This window comes from Liolophura sinensis, chromosome 1 (assembly GCF_032854445.1).
Source record: "Liolophura sinensis isolate JHLJ2023 chromosome 1, CUHK_Ljap_v2, whole genome shotgun sequence".
NCBI lineage: Eukaryota > Metazoa > Mollusca > Polyplacophora > Chitonida > Chitonidae > Liolophura > Liolophura sinensis.
This window is the reverse complement of record NC_088295.1, coordinates 87,006,344-87,026,606: the sequence shown is the minus strand read 5'-3', so window position 1 is coordinate 87,026,606 and position 20,263 is coordinate 87,006,344. Positions and strand designations below refer to the sequence as shown.

The following is a 20,263-nucleotide window of genomic DNA, read 5'->3' as shown; positions in this document are numbered from 1 at the left end:
AGGTGTGTATGTCCAGTGTTGTGTAAGAGACAATAAACGTGCAGATTGGAAAGGCCCTTGGTTAATCACAGGTGTGTATGTCCAATGTTGTGTAAGAGACAATAAACGTGCAGATTGGAAAGGCCCTTGGTTAATCACAGGTGTGTATGTCCAATGTTGTGTAAGAGACAATAAACGTGCAGATTGGAAAGGCCCTTGGTTAATCACAGGTGTGTATGTCCAATGTTGTGGAAGAGACAATAAACGTGCAGATTGGAAAGGCCCTTGGTTAATCACAGGTGTGTATGTCCAGTGTTGTGTAAGAGACACTAAAAGTGCAGCTCTGCTGGTGCTGTAAAGCGAATGGAAAAGCCCTTGGTTAATCACAGGTGTGTATGTCCAGTGTTGTGTAAGTGGCACCAAGAGTGCAGCTCTCCTGGCGCTGTGAAGCGATTGGAAAAGCCCTTGGTTAATCACAGGTGTGTATGTCCAATGTTGTTTAAGAGACACTAAACGTGCAGATTGGAAAGGCCCTTGGTTAATCACAGGTGTCTAGGTCTAGTGTTGTGTAAGAGGCACTAAACGTGCAGCTCTGCTGGCGCTGTGAAGCGATTGGAAAGGCCCTTGGTTAATCACAGGTGTGTATGTCCAGTGTTGTGTAAAAGGCATTAAACGTGCAGCTCTTCTGGTGCTGTGAAGAGACTGTAACGGCCCTTAGTTAATAACAGGTGTGTATGTCCAGTGTTGTGTAGGAGGCACTAAACGTGCAGCTCTGCTACCGCTGTGAAGTGATTGAAAAGGCCCTTGGTTAATCACAGGTGTCTACGTCCAGTGTTGTCTAAGAGGCACTAAACGTGCAGATCTGCTACCGCTGTGAAGTGATTGAAAAGGCCCTTGGTTAATCACAGGTGTGTATGTCCAGTGTTGTGTAAGAGGCACTAAAAGTGCAGCTCTTCTAGCGCTGTGAAGCGATTGGAAAAGCCCTTGCTTAATCACAGGTGTGTATGTCCAGTGTTGTGTAAAAGGCACTAAACGTGCAGCTCTCCTGGCGCTGTGAAGCGATTGGAAAAGCCCTTAGTTAATCACAGGTGTGTATGTCCAGTGTTGTGTAAAAGGCACTAAACGTGCAGCTCTACTGACACTGTGAAGCGATTGGATAGGCCCTTGGTTAATCACAGGTGTGTATGTCCAGTGCTGTGTAAAAGGCACTAAACGTGCAGCTCTACTGGCGCTGTGTAGCGATTGGAAAGGCCCTTGGTTAATCACAGATTGGGGACTTCAAGGCTGAGGGTGTTATTTTCTGAAAAGTGAAGTTTGATCAAACTTGTACAACGGTTGCCTGTGTACAGGGGTAATGCCTTTACGTCATGTTTGGGACCTGACAAACAGCACTTTCACAATCTCTGCATGGCGTGTGTCAAGCAATAGATGTAGTTTTGTGCAGGGCTACATAAAACGGATATTTAAATAAGCTCGCATTTTTCACTTGTTCAAAGTTGCTGGCAGCGTAATTTTATTATCTTCCGATAAATTTCAGAAGAAAGCATGCAATTGTTTGTGATAAACTGGACCTTGAAACTTTGTTATACATCAGAAGTCTTATGATATGGCTTGAAGGGGAGGGGGATGGGGGGGGGGGAATCTGACGTCTCAGGCATAGCTTCTGTCCGGTTACTGACGACGCCTCATGGTAAATCTGATTCATTTACATGAACATTGCTTGAATATCTAGAGGAGACGATGAAGTAGGCAGACAGGCTAAAAGTTTTTTTGGGGGGAGGGGGGTCGTTCTCATACAGACATACTGTGTTTTGAATATCAGTGGTGGACACCTAGTGTTAAAGTAATGGTATCCGCAAACCTTATCTCTGATGAGAACCTGGTTTTCTTCTCGTTTCGGGATGTAATTTTTTTTTTTTACTTTGCTAAAAATATCAGAAAGAACATACCACCCGGCCACAGTATACACAGACACTATACAAAAAAGACCATCCCACCCGCCGGCCACAGTATACACAGGTATTATGCCAGAAAGACCATCCCACCCGGTCACAGTATACACGGGTACTATGTCAGAAAGAACCTCCCACCCGGTCACAGTACACACAGGGACTATACCAGAAAGAACAGCCCACCAGATCACAGTATACACAGGTACTATACCAAAAAGAACATCCTACCCAGTCAAAATATACAAAGGCACTATACCAGAAATAATATCTCATAGAATCACAGTATACACAGACATAACAGCAGAGAACATCCCACGCTCACAGTATACACAATATAGCAACCTACCTAGTCACAGTATACACGGGCACTATTGCGAGAAGCGAACTTCCCACCCAGTCACAGTATACACAGGCACTATTGCGGAGAACATCCTACCCAGTCACAGTATACATAGGCTCTATAGGAGAGGGAGCACTAGGTTGTTTATTTTTTTTTCTCTGATATCTGCAACTTGTGACTTACTTTTCCATGTGCGACATGCAGACCAGCACACTATATTTAAAACAAGTCACTGAACATCGTAAGGCTGTGCAAATGGCCCTCGAACGCTGTCCATATATTGTCATGAACCAAAAGCTATAAAGGTTTTGGAATCTAGAAAATTCTAGAAAAAAAACTCCCAGTTCATAGTGACTGGATTAGCACAATTTATCACTAAACCACGCCCCCACTGCCAGAACTATTGGATGTAAATCCCCCTATCTTAAAGTATGTACTATATTTTAAAAGGGAACATGTATATGCATAATCGGTGTTAAATGATAAACTGATTTACAATTCATTTGCTTTTATAACTGATACAATATTGTACCCAATTTGAAGATGTAATACAAGAGATTTAAAACTGACAAAAAATCGATCAGCGCAAATCCAATCGATGTTTTATTATTACAGAATAGCCAAAAAACTTACATTCCAACAATCTGTGCACCTGTTACCGTGCAAATTCTGAAATAAAATGTGGATCGCATTATATTTTTCCCAATTATAGAATCATTTGAACTCCACAAATAGTACAGGTAAGAGTCTGATATTTACTGAAAAGCAATAATTTTAGATATTCTTGGTAAATACGCCTACAGCGAATTTGATTTGATTAGCGAAATCTTGCTTAAAAGAGGTTCTAATATACTTAAAGACATAGTCTGCTGGTAGCTTAGATAACTAAAAAATCTCAACGTTTGATAAAGCGATAAAGATTGCTTCTATATCTTCTCTCCAAAATGTGCCAGGTTTGAACAGCTGTTAAAACACACGAACACGTGGATCTGTTAACAATATATAACCCTGAGTCATTTAACATCAACGAGTTGAGCAAATATAAGCTCGAGGCTTCATGAAATGAAACGTGAGCATGTAACAGAGAAATTATGCTTCTTGGCCAGAGGACCGTGGCCGTAGGTCTACTCAACCGGTAGTACGATCTGTCGTGGAGAGAGTACAGGGAAATACAAAATGGAACCAAACTGCCTTAAAGTTTCGCAAAAAGAGACAACAATTTGATGATTTGGTTTTGAGATGTGGTAGATTGTATGTAGGCTTGGTAGAGAGCAGTGATCTCATATGAAGTGACTAAGGGCTTTGAAAGTCTGGGTAGGGGCAAGATGAAAGTGGGCTTGGTGATTGAAAGCAACGTGGGTGTAGGCCTACGCAGAAGGCGGGAAGGTACAATTAGAGCCATGCGCAAATATCGCGGCCGCCGCTATTAAAGGGAGACGGTTGTTGTAAATGTTGAGATCCAGAAAAACCTGTGTAAATCAACACAGTGTACAAAGGAGAGTAGGCTGAAAATGGTCTAAAAACTTGTCAGAACAAACATTGCCCGTACACACTGTTTTGTGAGCGTCTTTCTAACCCGTGGCAACATTGTGAGCTCCGTGTTGGAAAATGTCAGTTCATGTTTTCATTATGTCATAGAACGTGCACAGCCTGACAATTATAGCTGTCACCACTGCGTCAAGAATAGCATTACACATGAGGTTCTAGAGCTGACTATGGGCGCAATCCAGTCACGGAATAATCTAATTAATGTCCTAATCCGTGCACAGACGGTGCACGACTGTAATCCCGCACACAATAGGAGTGCCACGCGCATCCTGGGAGGGTCGTTCTTAGGAATTCCCCAAATATCCCGCGTTTTGGTTTTACTGCCATACATAGCCAAAGATAAACTACACGCAATGATGGGGAAGTAAACGCGGTGATGGGGAAAGTAGGCCTACACGTGATGATTGGGAAAGTAAACCCATGCAATGATGAGGAATATAAACCCAAGGATGAAGACAGTAAACCCAGTAATGGGGAAAGGAAACCCAAGGATTGAGAAAGTAATATCATTAATAGGAAAGGTAAACCCAAAGATGGAGAAAGTAAACCCAATAATGGGGAAAGTAAACCCAATAATGGGGAAAGTAAATTCTAGGACTGAGAAAGAATACTGGATGATGGAAAAGTAAACCCAAGGATGGAGAAAGGATCCCCATACAATACTGAGGAATGGAAACGAAAGGAAAGGGCAAGTAAACCCAGGAATGGGGAAAGTAAACCCAAAGATTGAGAAAGTAAACCTATGAATGGAGACACTCAGTCATGATGAAAGTAAACCCAAGGGTGAAGAAAGTAAACCCATGCAATGATGAGGAATACAAACTCAAGGATGAAGTAAATCAATGACAGAGAAAGTAAACGAATGATGGAGACAGTAAACCCAATAATGGGGAAAGTAAAACCCAATTACGAAGATTGTAAACCCAAGGATAGGGAAAGTAAACCCAATGGTAGGGAAAATAAACCCAAGGGAAAAGTAATCCTAAGTATTGATGAGGAAAGGAAACCTAATTACTAAATCAAGCGATGGGGAACGCGATATATATATATATATATATATATATATATATATATATATATATATATATATATATATATATATATATATATATATCACTGTAAGCTGAAGCTAATCGTCCTAGACAATTCAGAGTGACTGCCGTGGACACGTGATAGGAAAAAAACTTCTGCCTTCAGCCAGTACAAATTTAACACATTAAGGCTCTTAATTGGCATAATTACGTTCCTTTAGCGGGCGTTCCTTGATTACGAGTAAATATTAGATATTGGCACACTTGAACTGACTTCTTGGATGCAGTTGTCTTCTGTTTGTCTGATGTACATACTTCTCACAACCATTGTCGATTGCCGGAAGTGGTACAAATATCGTCTTGATCCTCTCCTACACCAAATTCCCACTTAAGCCACCTCATCCCCTTGTCACCTCGGAAGCCTGATTGTTTTCAGCCTGTGATAGAGTTATATTTATCCGCACACAACTGCAAACTTGGAAGACGGCTTCTCACAACCTCTACCTGTCTGAGGGAGTCGGGCGAGCTGAATAAGTGTTCATATTTAATGGTAACGAAACGTGACAGCCAACATCGATCGTCGATAAGTCTGTCTGGAGAACACTAAATGCACAGACTAGACTAGTGGGAATTCATCATTACTGGTTGTATTCTGATAAGACAGTTTGGCGGACATTTATCGAGCTCCACTCATTCACTCGCTATATCGATTATCTTAGGGGTACAAACCCCATGCCGCCTCCCCGTTGAATTTTTTTTATCGAAATAAATTATTTGTCTCCATGATATCCAATTCGGGATACCAAAATATAAATGGTGCCGGTCCAGATGGCTTAGTTGGTGAAGCGTCCGCTTCGGAGCAGGTAGATCCAGGGTCAATCCTAGGTCGGGTTAAACCTAAGACCTTAAAAGAGGAAGTTGCACCTTTCTCAGGATAGTGCAACGACTGGTTGAACCGTATCAGTATAATGTTTCCAGTGAGGCCGCTTACTTGCCTCCGTGAAGCAGCACTAGATAAAAGAGCGTTGGAAATCCACCCTGAAACAAGGAGGTACATTACACGTATACGCACTCTTAGGATTACTTCGTTGTCATATGACTGAAGAATTGTTAAGTACGGCGTTGAACCCTAAGCACTCACTTACTCAAATACAAATGCATTATACGAGCGGTGTGGCGCATACGACAATGTGTTTGGATGTCCGGCGGTTAACAGATATACATTTAGCATCCCCAGATCGTCATCTCACGATAAAAAAGTGGATAGCGACAAGCCTTTTATATACATGTATTTAACGTGGATATGGTACAGCGTAATAAAGCTTAGAAATCCACACACACCAAAAGGAGGGAAATCACTGTGTTGCACCCCACCCTTGGCACCAGACTTCGTTGCTATGATAAGAACGTATAACATGAGCGGCGTGTCCCTTGGCGATACACGACGATTTCACCTTATATAGAGTTTACACCCAGTACCTACAGTGAGCAGTTCTCAACAGCTTGCTCACAATGAAGCGTGTTATAAACCCCCTCTAGTTTATTCATTTGATGAGAATTCATGAGAAGTTTAATTCAACTTATCAAGGATTCAGCTTAAGCTTCGTTAACTGAAGTCAGCCATTGAGACATATATCGTTTACTCACTTGTTGATATCAATATTTTACTGTTGAAATCAACGACCTGTGAATGCAGCACTTACAGTGTGAGTGCCTCGCGTATCATCTCTACCTTGACAAGAAGTGAAAAAGGGCTCTCATGAAATCACAACCCTATTGTGTTAGTCAGTCACAGAGACTGAGTCCACCCAATATCAGAAGTCAACGGTCCTGGAGGACTAAGAACGACTCCGATGAATATTATTGAATTTTATTTATCGATTTGATTGTGGTTTAACAGCATACTTGAGGAAACTATACCGGAGTTTTCTGAGCAAAAACCTACATTCGCTAATCAAATCAAACTTTCCGTATTAACCAAAAAGTTAAAATTGTCGCCCTCGGTAAATATAGGACTCGTATATTTGTGCTATTCAGTGTTAAAATAATTCTAAATTTGTGATGCGAGACAAGATAGCAAGATTAACATAATCTCGCTACCTTGCATAGCTAAGTAGCCACCTAGTGAGGCAGTATGTGTGTGTGTGGAGGGAGGGAGGGGGGGGGGGGGGATTTTGGTTGGTGGAGGAAAATCAGACTACGAGGCGTAAACCACCTACGTTTGGCAAGTTACTGATAAACTTTCACAGGCGTGACGTATACAAATATGCACGTCATACTGATGGAAGACAAGCAGTCTTCAATATAATTAAAGATGTACAGCATAAAGAGTGGAACCAGAGCAGCGAGGACAAAGTGACAGCCGGCAAATTGTCACACCTAACCCGTTACACTACACAAACAACAGGCAGCGAGAACGGAGAAATGTGCAAATCCTGCTCAAGGCCAGTTTTGAATTCGCATAACGTGGTTCACAGCGCCTGACAGGCAAGCACCTGTAATCACTAGAACGACTGCAATGAAAAACCCCAACCTTATTTTCAAGACTGGAGTGGTGACAACAGCACTCCAAATAAATGTACGATACCCTAATATTTATTTGATTGGTGTTTAATGCTGTATTCAAAAATATTTCACATATACAACGGCGGTCAGCATTATTGTGGAAGAAACCGAGCAGAGCCTGGTGGAAACCCACGACCATCCACAGGTTGCAGGTAGACTTTCCCACGTACCGCCGAAGAGAAAGCTAGCATGAGCTGGACGAATTCACAGCAACGGAATTGATGAAAGGCTCTTGGGTCATTGCGCCGCGCTGGCACGCTGACCATCTCGGCTGTGGAAGCCTCCTTGGGATATAAATGTATGAACAAGTACATTCATCATACACTTTTTTTTCCTTCATCCCTGTACAATAAATGTAAGATAGGACACAAATCAACTGAAAACTCGCAAAATTTACAAGTAAATAGTTGTATACATGTATTTGATTTAAGTACAGCTGTATATCGATTCCATTCATTTCCAGAGAAGCAAATGGCTTTCGTGGCAATTTGGGCCTGCTCCAGAAGCCAGTGGAAAGACACAATAAGTTTACCAATACAGAGCATCAGCACGTCCGAAGTTACAGATACATGTCAAACAATTCCCAACAGCCAACAAATAGAGTGTGATAGAAACATTACCCAAAGGGGGCATAATCCAATAATGAATGATTATCGTAACGAGTTGTCTCACTTGATGTTGTTCTGCTTTTCAGTCCATCAGTCGCGTTCACGGTTCTGCAGTTTCATCATGCAGGTGCGTTCATAATACAATTGCTGTCCATAGCTATTTTGGAAGGAACCAGTCCACAAACCCACACCAAAAGATGCACATATGTGAAAAGTGAATAGGAGAATTAGAGGGAAAATACTAATCTTCAGATTGATGACCAGTTTAATAACAAAAATTACCATGTAAAAAGAGTAAGTATAAGCATATCCTTACCTGATGAAAGTTATATTCTGTGTTGTTAGTAGTTGTATGATCCTGCCGACAAAGCTTTCATTTACAACTCTGAAAAAACACTTACAACTGGCTAAAATACACTGTATTCATTGCAATCATTGTACTATGTACAACATGGCATACACATTCTAGTTGAAAGACTTCCTCAAGAAAAATAGAATAATATTACCCATTAGATCACGAGAGCAAGAACACTACACAGAAACAGTTCTATACCAATGTGACAATATAATAGATTTGGTCTGATCACAATATCTAGTATGAATGTAGTGTTCAATATAGCATGGATGAGTATGTAACACATTAAAGCCTGCAAAATCTGGATTAAAACCCACAAAAATGTAAAATAGGCAAATAGGTCTATATTTTATAGTAACATTTGAAGTGATGAGAAGCTAAACTCACAGCCAGATATAGTGCAAGTCTCAATACGTAAGCAATAAACATGAACAGATAAAAAATGTTCTCTTTAGTCAGAATGATACATATATAACAGTATATACACATTTAACTCAATATACAACAATGGATGAGGAAACAATGGCACAATGAATGGGAAAACAAATAGCAAATCTATCACAACTTACTAAGACTTTCTCACACTGAAATCCTACAGTAATAAGCACATGTAGAAATATTACATTTTAGTACCAGAAATACTAAATACAGACTGTATGGGATAAAGCTAATTGAACAAAACTGCGCACATTAAATACATGTAGTAATACAGATTCTGAAGTCTGGAGCCTGTGTACCCTTTAGTAAGTTTACACATATTTGTGCAAAATATACACAATATACCTTCTCAAACTTCAACCACATAGTAAATTCTACTCTTGTGTGTCTTTTACATTATCCATAGTGACTATTTAACACGGAAAAAAATCCTATATAAAGAGTGTGCAATCTGGAAAGCATATTGTCCTTAACTTAATTTTATCTATCTTCCTTTTTTCACATAATTCAGTATTTTAGTCTTGCTATGTGGTGCTTTATTAGTCTGACTTGCCAAACAGAGAAAGGATGATAAGGAACAGATAGACGACATCCAGGTAGAGCTGCAGGGCTCCATAGATGTACTCTTCTGGGCTCAGCTCATGCTTCCTGCCACCCACCAGCATCTGCGTGTCATACACCAGGAACTGTCAACAATAAACCATATAACATAAATATTCATATACAAAGCATGCTTACTAGAATTCCTCAACCTTTACAGTTTATCAGTTTGGTTTTATCAGTCTACACAAAATAATGCCCTCAGAATATTCTGCAATAAACATCCTGCAAACATGCGAAAGTGTTGAAGAATTATAGTAACACTCGGCTCTCCTACAAAGCACACCACATTTACCTACATCAAACTTTAGTCTGACCATACAACTCTCTGTCCCTGAACTTTATGATTAGCCATGCAGACACTGCAGGCTAAAAACCAATCAAACATATTTTCTTGCTCTGAGTCTGTGATCCTCACCTCTAAGCATAACAAATCACATACATCTTGATACATATCCTGTTTTGGCTCAAACTACACTTTAGTGACTGCCTTCTGTATGATGAATTCAACCAAAACATTATAGTCACTGGTAAATTTCTATGTCCCATCAACCTGAGTAGTCTCCCTTGTACATTAAAAAGCAGTTGTAATTTCCTAATGATGGCAGATGAGGGTTGAAAATGTTTTGATAAGTTTAATATTTTGGTTTGATTCCACATATTGTGGGCAGTCATGACTGTTTGCTTTCAGGTGAATCGAGATGGGATAAATGCATGCAAATGGTATGTGGGATTTGCTACAATGTGAGGCAGGAGTCGCAGGATGAAAAATTCTATATTTTATTGTACACAAGTGTATAATCTGAATTGAGCCAGCGGTGTCTCTGTCGCACAGAAAAACAGTAAAGCAGAGCCAGACATGCAGAGTCATTCATGGAATAAGTAAAACATTTTTCATATGGGAAGAGCAATTCTTATTAATCACCAGTAACAAATTAGTCCAAACAACAACAGGAAATGCTAAATATAAAACAAAAACTGCAACACAGATATCTGGTAAACAAAGTAGCAGATTTGAAACTTTTCAGGCAAGAATTGGATTTAACTGCTTCATAATGACAGTGCAAATTCAAAACCAGAATTACGATAGTATATATGCCCGCACGGATATTACTCACCAGAGAGAACACAAGAGCTGCCAGTCCTCCATACACACACTGTAAGATCTGTAACATACCACAGTAACAAGAAGATTTATAATACACCATACCTGTATCAGTTAACATCAACCTCAATAGTACAGCTTGCACTCAAACCCTTTGAACACAACCTTCCAGTGACAGGCCATTAAACTTCAAAGATCATTCATGAACATGGAACTGTAACCAACATGGTTTGGTTGCTTCAAAATAACTCTCGAAATAAATGTACTACAGTATTTTAGGATTTTTTCACCTCAGTACATGCAACATTTCCTTCAGAATACAAAAACATGCAAAGTTTCATTCTTTCCATCTTATTTATTTATCTGACTCTAGTGTTGTACAACACCATACTTCAAAAATTTTACCATTTATGTGCGGTCTGTTTTATGGGTACCTGGGGTAAACCACTGACCTTTGGCAAATTACTGACAAACTTTCCTATATAAGTATAGACTTGTACGCCATACTGGTGGAAGGTTAGTGGTTGTCAAGGAACCTTAATCGCCAGGAACGTCGTCGACAGCTCACTGTCACCAACACATTCAACAGTGAGAGCAGGGCAATACTGAGTTTAATGAAGCCTTTGACATGACATTTGATTAAGCTCAAGACTACTTCACAATAATCTAATATCTCAAATGCTTTCCCCAGATAAATATGTGACATGGATGAAATCCCTGATACAGTGTCTTACCCTGGCTGTGTCTGGGCCCACCACACCATACACAATGATACAAGCTATGCCGAAGAAAAATAACACCATGCTCAGTGCAAAGATCAAGCCACTGCACAAAGTGAAGTCAATCTGAAAAAAGATAATTGATGATGATGATTAATACTGTAATTCTTTAAGATTTTCACATGTTAACAAGATGTTTGGTTTTGTAACCAAATTCACATAAAATAAGTACATAAATTTGGGTATTCTTGCCAAAGTTTTATCAAATCTATTGAACATTCTATTCTTATTTCAACTACAAAGACAACAAAGACGAATGACAAAAAAAGAGTGGTAAGAAAGCAGTCACTTTGCACCACTGAGTTAAGTAGACTTTTACGGGATATATTTAAATCTTGCAATTACTGCCAAGTACTTGTGGAATATTGCCAACAACAAACTCCCATACCTTGGTCTGGATGGCAAACAGAGTTATGGACAGGCAGACTGCAGTCGTGATTCCGGCAGCATACAATACAATCATGGTGTCATGGAAACTAAAGAACATGAAAAACACAGTCAATCTGTCAAATCAACTGTTGCTACACAGTCAAAATAAATAAATAAATGTTACATTTCTTAAACAGATTTGGTAGCATGTTTATCAAAGAGCACATTAATACAAAACTGTTCAATCCACAAAGTACATGTGTCAGTACGTTAATATTCACTACTCTGATTCACTAAGTCATGAATTTTGTAATCTGAGTAACCAATGTGCATTCCGAGTATCAATGATGGACGCTTAAAGTATGACACACGCTTTGCCTGGACTTTATTAAATACAACTACCAGTTTGGATGCATTTTGGCAAGCTGCTGTCAAATAAATATATTGTTTTATTTGTACAAATTGTTCACTTGTACAACAGCTGTCAGGTTTATGGTTGGTGGAAACCAGCACACATGGATTTATTTTAACATATCCGTCCCGAATCCACCTTTCATTGACTACAGGGAAATTATTAGCTGCATCTTAAAGATAAATAATGTTCTAAAAATGCCAGGTTGTACACCAGTAGTATAGAAGACTAAATGCCTAAGAATTCATGTACATGTCTGATGTACAGCAATATTATACATACAATACAATACATACATATAGGCTGCAATAATTTCACCAAATTGTAATTCAGGGGAGATAATTCTGTAAGAATTACCTTGCAATGGTCCCTGTCATGTAGCTGAAGGCAAGCGTCTGGAAAGAGATGAAACTTGTCATCTTACACATGGTTCTTAAAAGGAATTTCCTAATTAACACACACAAACACAAAAATGCACAACGGCTTGCTAGTAAATTAAAATAATTAAAAATGCTAGTATCTGCCAATCAATGTTTGTTGTTCAATTTTTCATTCTGTTCTGACATTTTTTTTCATATTAACAAAACATTATCTTGGAAGACTCAAACTGACAATAAAAATATTTTACTATTTAGAACTTTGGTCACTGGCAATAATTTTGTGAGGTAACTCAAAATGTTCAAATATTTTGGATGATAGAAAGAATCCAATCAACAGTTTTAGAGACTGCGAAAAAATACCAATATTTCTGACTTTAACTAGCAAATTGTCAAGCTTTGTTTCTGATTGGTCCTGCTTTTCTTCGATGTTATCAGGAATGAAGTGCACTTACAAATACTGCAAGACAAATGAAGTTCCCGGGATACTTCCGCCTGAAAGAGTCATAAAGCATTCAAATAAAAAAAACAAAAAAAAAAACATTATGTACTTCATATTTCTTAATGCATACTCTTTTTCCAGATGCAGTAATTATGAAATATATAACTACACTAGCGCACTTTATGTCCATTCTATTCAAGAACAAGGCATTCAGAGAACCCACCAAAATCCCACCAGCTCGCCTGCTATGGCAGTCAACTAGAGAATGGAATCAGAATAAAAAAAAGTTGTAAAGTTGAGGTGGTGAAGACATTGTGGGGAGTTTGTGCACAAAATTGAGGCCGTGGTCTTTGATATGCGAAATTGGAACCGCATGCTGCAATCTGTGAACAATTCTAACACAGTGAATGGCTGAGCAAATGCTGAGTTACGGTAGTAAATAAACCTTACTGTGGTGTGTTCTAGTACCAACTCACTGGAGTGGTCATTGATATGCAAATGCCTTCCCATGATCGGCTCTCCGTGTACTAAGGGTGGCCACTGCGGCCCTCTGATTGGCTACGCAAATACTCAGCTGACAACAGTCACTGTCTGTGTGGATAGTTTTAAACATTCCGTTGCAGTATGGGAAGGCACATGTATCGGCGAGTGTTATAGGTTCCCAATACTAATACATGTGGTATAAGAGATAAAATGTTACACACAAAGGTAATTTCTTACACTACAAATCACAAAATAAGGTGAAGTAAAATACTGAAAATATTTTTTGTATGATGTTTACTTGGGACCACCTCTTGGTCTTTGTGTAACAATGTTATAAGTGAGGATGTAACACATATTTAATAAACAAATTCTTATTTGTGATATATTCCTAAACATTATCATAATTAAGATTAAATGCATGTCTTTGGACATAAACAACAAGTTTACAATCAAAAAATTTATTAGAAATGCATCATATCCTTATTTAGAACATTACTATGGAAAGACCACATATACCAAATTGTGGTCCAAAATACCCACCATACAAAAATATTTTCAAATATCCTTTCTCCTAAAAGAAAAAAATCAAAAAAAAAAGATTGAAGACCGTACAAGATTTCACACTCTTTTGTCTAATTTTGTCGTCATTTTTATGTTTTCTTCTCCTTCAAAGCAACATGCACAGCCAAACTACCAAGACAGCATTGGTCAGAGGCAATCAGCTGCAGGGAGAGTGTTTTAACCCACAGCCAACACAGGGTCCTCAGTGAATATTACTTAATATAGTTTGTAGCTCCTTGTTTTTACAGTGCTATGCTACAAGCTTACCTGACTCCAGGGCAGCATACCAATGTGATGTAAGTCACCAGAAAGGTGGCACTAAAACAGAAAATAAAACAATCACCATAGCCGCCATTTTCTACACCAATACTTCATATGAACAAAGGACCTTTACAACTTTAGTCGGTTGTTCTGGTGTAAGGTTCAAATACATCTATAATAAAAAAACATGAGCATACACTTACATAATTGCTCTTCAGAACTGAGAGTAATAAACAGATTTATTGTAAAAAAAATTAGAATTAATTTGATACAATGATACAAAAATATATATGTACACATATACCAAAGTTTCATCTTGAGGATAGCACTTACTAGGACACGTAGTAAAACCAGCCATTTCTTTGCACCCAATACTTAACTGAACCTCTGAAAACAAAGTATATGTATATGAGAGCAATTACATGTATATAATGTTACCATATACAGACCACAACTGAAATATTCTGTGAATCATGTGTTCTTTGTTGTGCATTTTTTTGTTTTTTTCCAACCATTTTCCGGTCCTCTTCTTTATTACTTATTTTTCCTTGTGACCCTTTGAAAGACTTTATACAACAACCTTAGGTTTAGATCATCCTTAAAAAAAATCTTTACCAGAAGAAATAGGGCAGTTGGAAATTAATTTTTGTTTATTCTCTTGAATAAAAAGATGGGGATTATTAAAAAAATTGATGTTAGAGAAAAACAAAATTTATTCAAAATTATCAAAATCCCCAAAAACTTTTAAGTAGAGGTTATGCCTAACAAACATATTAAAAGTTTTGATGATGTCCTTATTGCGAGGGGAAACAAACAGAACATCTTCAAAATGTATTCTATGACAAAGAGTGTAATGTGGAACATTTTTTTTTCATAAATGTGATTTTATGACTTCTTGAACACGCTTTAAATTAACAATGATGATGGTGATTAGCTGACTGGGGCCCACTCGAGGAAATCATACAGCAACACAGCCATTTAAAATAGAGCAATGCGCCAGATAATACAACGCAGAGAAACAGGGAATGTGGGTACCTGGAATCTGATGGGAGGCCTGTCAATCATTCATAACACAACAACATTTAATTTGGACTTGAAACTGACAATTTACAATAGTTTTCCCATCAAAATGAAAGTGTTGCAGGTCACAGTAATAAGCCAGCCATCAAGTGACTGCAATGACCTCAACATAGCAATGGTCAATATATAACATAGGTCAACTTAGCAATGCAGTCAATGCAGTGTCGCCATATGTTATTATATGCGTCATTTCTGGCTACGCATACATGTAAAAGTAAAGAGAACATCCATAAGGCTGGACATTGTTCACTTAAATGGTCTGGATGTATCATTTTGTGCTGATTCCAGTGGTTAGATTTATCTTGGTTAATGTGCTGGCTATATTTCAAGCCCTTTTGTATACCAAATATCTAATGTAAGTAAGGGTGAATCTTTTGTAGCCCCACAAGGTGTTACACATCATAAAGCATACTGGCTGTGTTGATATTTCATTCAGTTGCAATGACTTGTACAGAAATTAGCTTCAAAAGCTCTACATTTTCCAGGCTGCTATCAGGCTGAGATATTTGAAGCTGTGTTGGTATGTTGACTGTCAGCATATGTAAAGGCTTTTCTTTGTGTGATATTTTATGTCCAACAAACCATCTCATACAAAACACTTCACCTTGAACACAACATCATACAATTTTCACATATATCAAACATGAATAGTGAGTGGGCTATCTCATAGAAATGTAGCAATCCACTTTGAGATCCACTGAAAAGAATTAAAACATCTTTTCTATTTGAAATTTAAATTCATTACATGTAAGTATGGTATCTTAATGAGGTGCCTCATGGGTGTTTTTTTAAGCTCGTATTTGGTTTAGTATTAGGTCCAATTCTGAGCGATGGATTTAATACCTCATTAAAACTGAGATTGGTGTATAATGTGACGTCATAGATAGCCAGTACAATATCACCAGGAACACTTGTGTGATCATTCACTATGGTTAAAATGTTTTTCTAAGAACCTTCGAATTCTTTCAGATATTGCATGCCAATTAGAGTTTCAGTCATGACACAGTGGTTTTCTTTAATAGATCGCAGTGAAAATCTATTATCAGTCAGGAGAATAACCAAAAGAAAATGTGCTGGTCGAGATCACGTACATCAAATGGAGCATAAAAAGAAAAAGAAACTAATCACATGCACAAGGACTGTCAAAACAAGAATCAACATAAATTTAAGTGGCTCTAGCTTTACCTTATTTTTTATAGAGGGCTGAACATGCTGAAGATTTCTCAAACTCTCAAAACTAAGGATTTTCCCAGTAAAGCTCAAATAATGCCATATGTCTTGCATGCAGAAGAAGTCAAAAGACGCATTTTAATCTCAACCAAATTTCAAATAAATTTAAACAACTTATTCTTTAACAGTTCCTCACAGTATCACTTATAAATAAGCCTGAGAAGCAAACACTGAACATTAGAAACACATACACAACACAAGTTTTGGTCAATCCTTTCGGTTTGACTCAGGTGAGAATTTCACGATTATATAATGCATAATATATGCTTTTGAATTGAACACATAAAAGACAAGATTACAAAGCCCTTCACAAGATATAAAGACATTCAAAAACTTACTGAAACAGGAAAAGGCAGACAAATCCAACGGTGACAGATAGCTGAACAAGAAGTATCAGGTATACCTATAAAGCAGAAAGAATTTCATAATATATACACCAACTAAAAAAAGCTTTTTTTATTTTATTTCCTCATCTGTTTTTTCGTACTTGCACTAGGTATCTTCCAAGCATCCATCAGCATGGATGCTGATGGAAAGATATCTGGAGAGCGCAATATTATCTCTAATAACAGACACTTGTCAACAAAGACAACAGGGCTTTATGTTTATGTATACAAATGGCCTCAGCATCCATATAGACAAATTCCATCCAAAGACACTTGCAATAAGAACACCGAAACATTCATGGTACAAAGCAATCTTAAATGTTCAGAAAACCTGATAACTCACCTTTCTAATAAAGGCATGTCTGATTGCTTTATCTGAGAATGACCTCATGTTGCCCATTTCCGAATTCCACTCTGTTTGGGAATCATTGTCATCCGGCTTGTTGAGCCCCTGGGGTGGTATGCGGGGCATGAACATCGGCTGTGGAGGACCTCCAGGTGAGGGCCCGAAACCAGCCACAGGAGGGGGCGCATAGCCTGCAGGTTGAGGGGCGCCTGCAAGTCCAGGTTGGGATGGGGCACCATAGCCATACCCTGCTGAAAAGTCCATGTGATAAATGCACCGCAAGTTCTACATGTACTACATGATGTGAAAATGAACAAAAACTGCACATCCCATTCCATTTGTAGAACTTCCTAAGAGAGACTACCATAATTTGATAATTTTTTCTCTACTGAAATATTCTTAGAGCAACTCGAGTACTTCGTCATCAATTGTAAACACTGACAAAAAATATACACATGTACTTTTGACAGACTTTGGACAAATGTCAAACTTTAACAAAGTTGTTATGACACCACATGACACTGTTTTTAAATCCAGACACTTGGGATGTGATGCTTAAACAACATTTTCTGTCACAAATTACGCTGGAACTAGTAATGGAAGTAAATGCTGCATAACCTTCACGTCAGCTTTTAAATGCATGCAATGCTACTCACCTTGACTGGGGTAAGGGGCATTAGGTGAAGGGTTGTTGAAGGCTGTCTGACCACCCCCATAGGGGTAACCAGGGCCAGTGGCTTGGTTATAGCTGGGAGGCGGAGAACTCATCGAGCTGTCTCACTCCAATGGAGTCTTTTCATCCAACTAACAACACTAGTAAGGTCTGAAAAGAAGGACTGAAAGATGTCATGGTCATTAAGGATGCTGAGTCAGTATAATGGTTGGTGCATGAGGTTAAATAAGCTCAATCATACAACTCTACAGTACTGTTATATATATGTGGCACAATTACTTGTAATGTCAAAATTATATCTACGATGTGCAGATTGTTCTGTTGTCTTACACACTACAATTTCCAGGTATCATTAAGCATAATGTGCACCAACTATGTCTTTACAACTGCCTCGAATAGTTAAATGGGTGGCAAACTAATACTGCTAGTCGTATACACTGAATAGCTGGCTAAAAATATTTGAATATGCCAGAATCATGGCTGTTCAACCGTAGGTTGTGCAATGAATATGGCGTAATTGTATCCAAATCTTCCCCAACCAACTGCCAGTGTCTATTCGAACTAGTGTATTTGGATTATTACAGGATTACAAACATGGTACCGGTATGAGAATTTCTTACTATGACCGTGTGCAAGTTAGATTACTGCCTATCATGTGCGCCCGCTCATCCAGGCTTTCACCCATCCAAGTTTTTCAATAAGGTCATTGTCGGTACTGTGTATATATATATATATATATATATATATATATATATATATATATATATATATATATATGTGTGTATACAATGTGTATATTTTCCACCAGCCCAACGAGAGGCAACGAATACAACAACAACGACATTTTAAGTTGACTTCTAATGACCAATTTGTTTGCCAAAACACATTAGGTATCGCTCACTGATAATATACCATATACTCTTTACCTTCACGCCCCTGAAATCAACGGGTGCCGAACACTATTCAGAAAACACTAGTCCAAGAACTGGGCAAATTCCAGAAAAACCTTCGCGGAAGTGTTTTGCGCTTGTGTACAGCCGATTGGGGGCGCTGCGGAATGACGTCAAGGAACATTTGTAGATCGCTCATGTGTTGCGAAATCGGGGGTCAGTGTGTATGTTTAGCAGTAGCATCATAGACTCCGTCAAAAAACGAAGTCCCTTCTAAACAGATAGTGACTGTCACGCACGACAAATCAAAGTGGAACAAGTAACACCGGTCAAAAAACAAAGTCCCTTCTAAACAGACAATGACTGTCACGTACCGGTACGACGAATCAAAGTGGATCAAGTAACACTTAAATGTCCCGATATAATCCCGATATACTATACTTGAATGTTCTTGCGTCCATTCATCCCAGCCAGACTTAAGCCAGATACACCCGCTGTACCGTGGTTCTCTGAACGAAACTTACCCTGGTCATGCATTCTATAGATGGCTTACATGTTCAATACACAAAACCGCAGTTCAGAGGGTGTAGGGAGTAAAACCCCGCATTCTGCGTACAATAAGAATGTAGGCCTACTTAGGTCATATTTCTGCCTCTAAGTGAAACTTCAAACACACTGACAGAACTATTGCATCGGAACCTATAGTCTGTATAGGACAGCAATTCTTTTATTCGGGTATCAAGAAAATCTGTTCTTTTTCTATGCTTTCTGCCTGGCATAGTACGATACATACATTGCAATTATATTTTCAGTTAACATTGGTTTGTGCCACTTACCTTGTGCTGATCGCTGACCGGTTTAGCGCGGCGGAGCTCTATTTTTTTTCCTAACTTCATAAGCATTTACATAAGCAGTTAAAATACCCTAACACAGGTTTACGCGCTCTCAATGCAATCGCAATCTCTCTTAATTAGCCGCTTCGGGAGCGGTAGATCCAGGGTCAATCCTAAGTCACACCGAAGACCTTAAAAGAGGAAGTTGTTCCTCGCTAAATCCACAGTAGATCAAGTCATTTCCTCTCTGGGGCTGTCCCCATGAGGAAAATTGACAATTTAATTGCCAGGTATATACGACATGTGTTTGACTCATGAGTTAGGCTCAACAAGAACCGACTTTGTAAATTATTTTTGTTTTCTTATCGTGTATATATCATGCATGTATGCTGTGAACCATTCTGTGTTACAGAGAAGACAGTAAGTGACCCAACCCATTCGTCACCGGTCTTATCAGCAGCGGCACCACCATCACCGATGTTTCTTGCCCCAATACCACCTGCTGCATCTCGAAGTCAGGAAAGTCGCCCAATCGAAGCAGAAACAGGGACAAATATAAACCCAATGGAAGACTTGAGGACGAGCTACACAGAAGGTTCATACGACAGTAGAACGCATCG

The 20,263-nt window shown here is 38.7% G+C and overlaps 1 protein-coding gene across 3 annotated transcripts; it reads right to left on the bottom strand.

Annotated features, from left to right (window-relative positions):
* Positions 1-8,239: 8,239 nt before the first annotated feature.
* LOC135461972 (protein lifeguard 3-like) lies at positions 8,240-18,965 on the bottom strand. 3 transcript variants are annotated; one of them, XM_064739280.1, is made up of 12 exons: positions 18,847-18,965; positions 17,904-18,070; positions 17,245-17,498; positions 16,854-16,918; positions 14,539-14,592; positions 14,212-14,262; positions 12,914-12,953; positions 12,439-12,476; positions 11,689-11,776; positions 11,256-11,366; positions 10,535-10,582; positions 8,240-9,502 (listed from the first exon to the last, which is right to left on the bottom strand). In XM_064739280.1, the coding sequence occupies exons 2-12, from the start codon at positions 18,013-18,015 to the stop codon at positions 9,356-9,358; spliced, it is 1,008 nt and encodes a 335-aa protein (XP_064595350.1). In that variant the 5' UTR covers positions 18,016-18,070; positions 18,847-18,965; the 3' UTR covers positions 8,240-9,355. The 3 variants fall into 3 exon arrangements, with proteins under 3 accessions (XP_064595350.1, XP_064595352.1, XP_064595351.1); XM_064739282.1 differs by having other exon boundaries at positions 17,245-17,495; XM_064739281.1 differs by having other exon boundaries at positions 17,904-18,083; positions 18,847-18,944.
* Positions 18,966-20,263: the final 1,298 nt, after the last annotated feature.

Coding starts and splice junctions, on each gene's coding strand:
- LOC135461972 (XM_064739280.1), bottom strand. CDS start 18,015: ATGAGTTCTCCGCCTCCCAGCTATAACCAAGCCACTGGCCCTGGTTAC. Junction 14,263..14,538: donor TGGTTTTACTACGTGTCCTA/GTAAGTGCTATC, acceptor TTTCTGTTTTAG/TGCCACCTTTCTGGTGACTT. Junction 11,777..12,438: donor ATGACAGGGACCATTGCAAG/GTAATTCTTACA, acceptor CATGTTCTTTAG/TTTCCATGACACCATGATTG.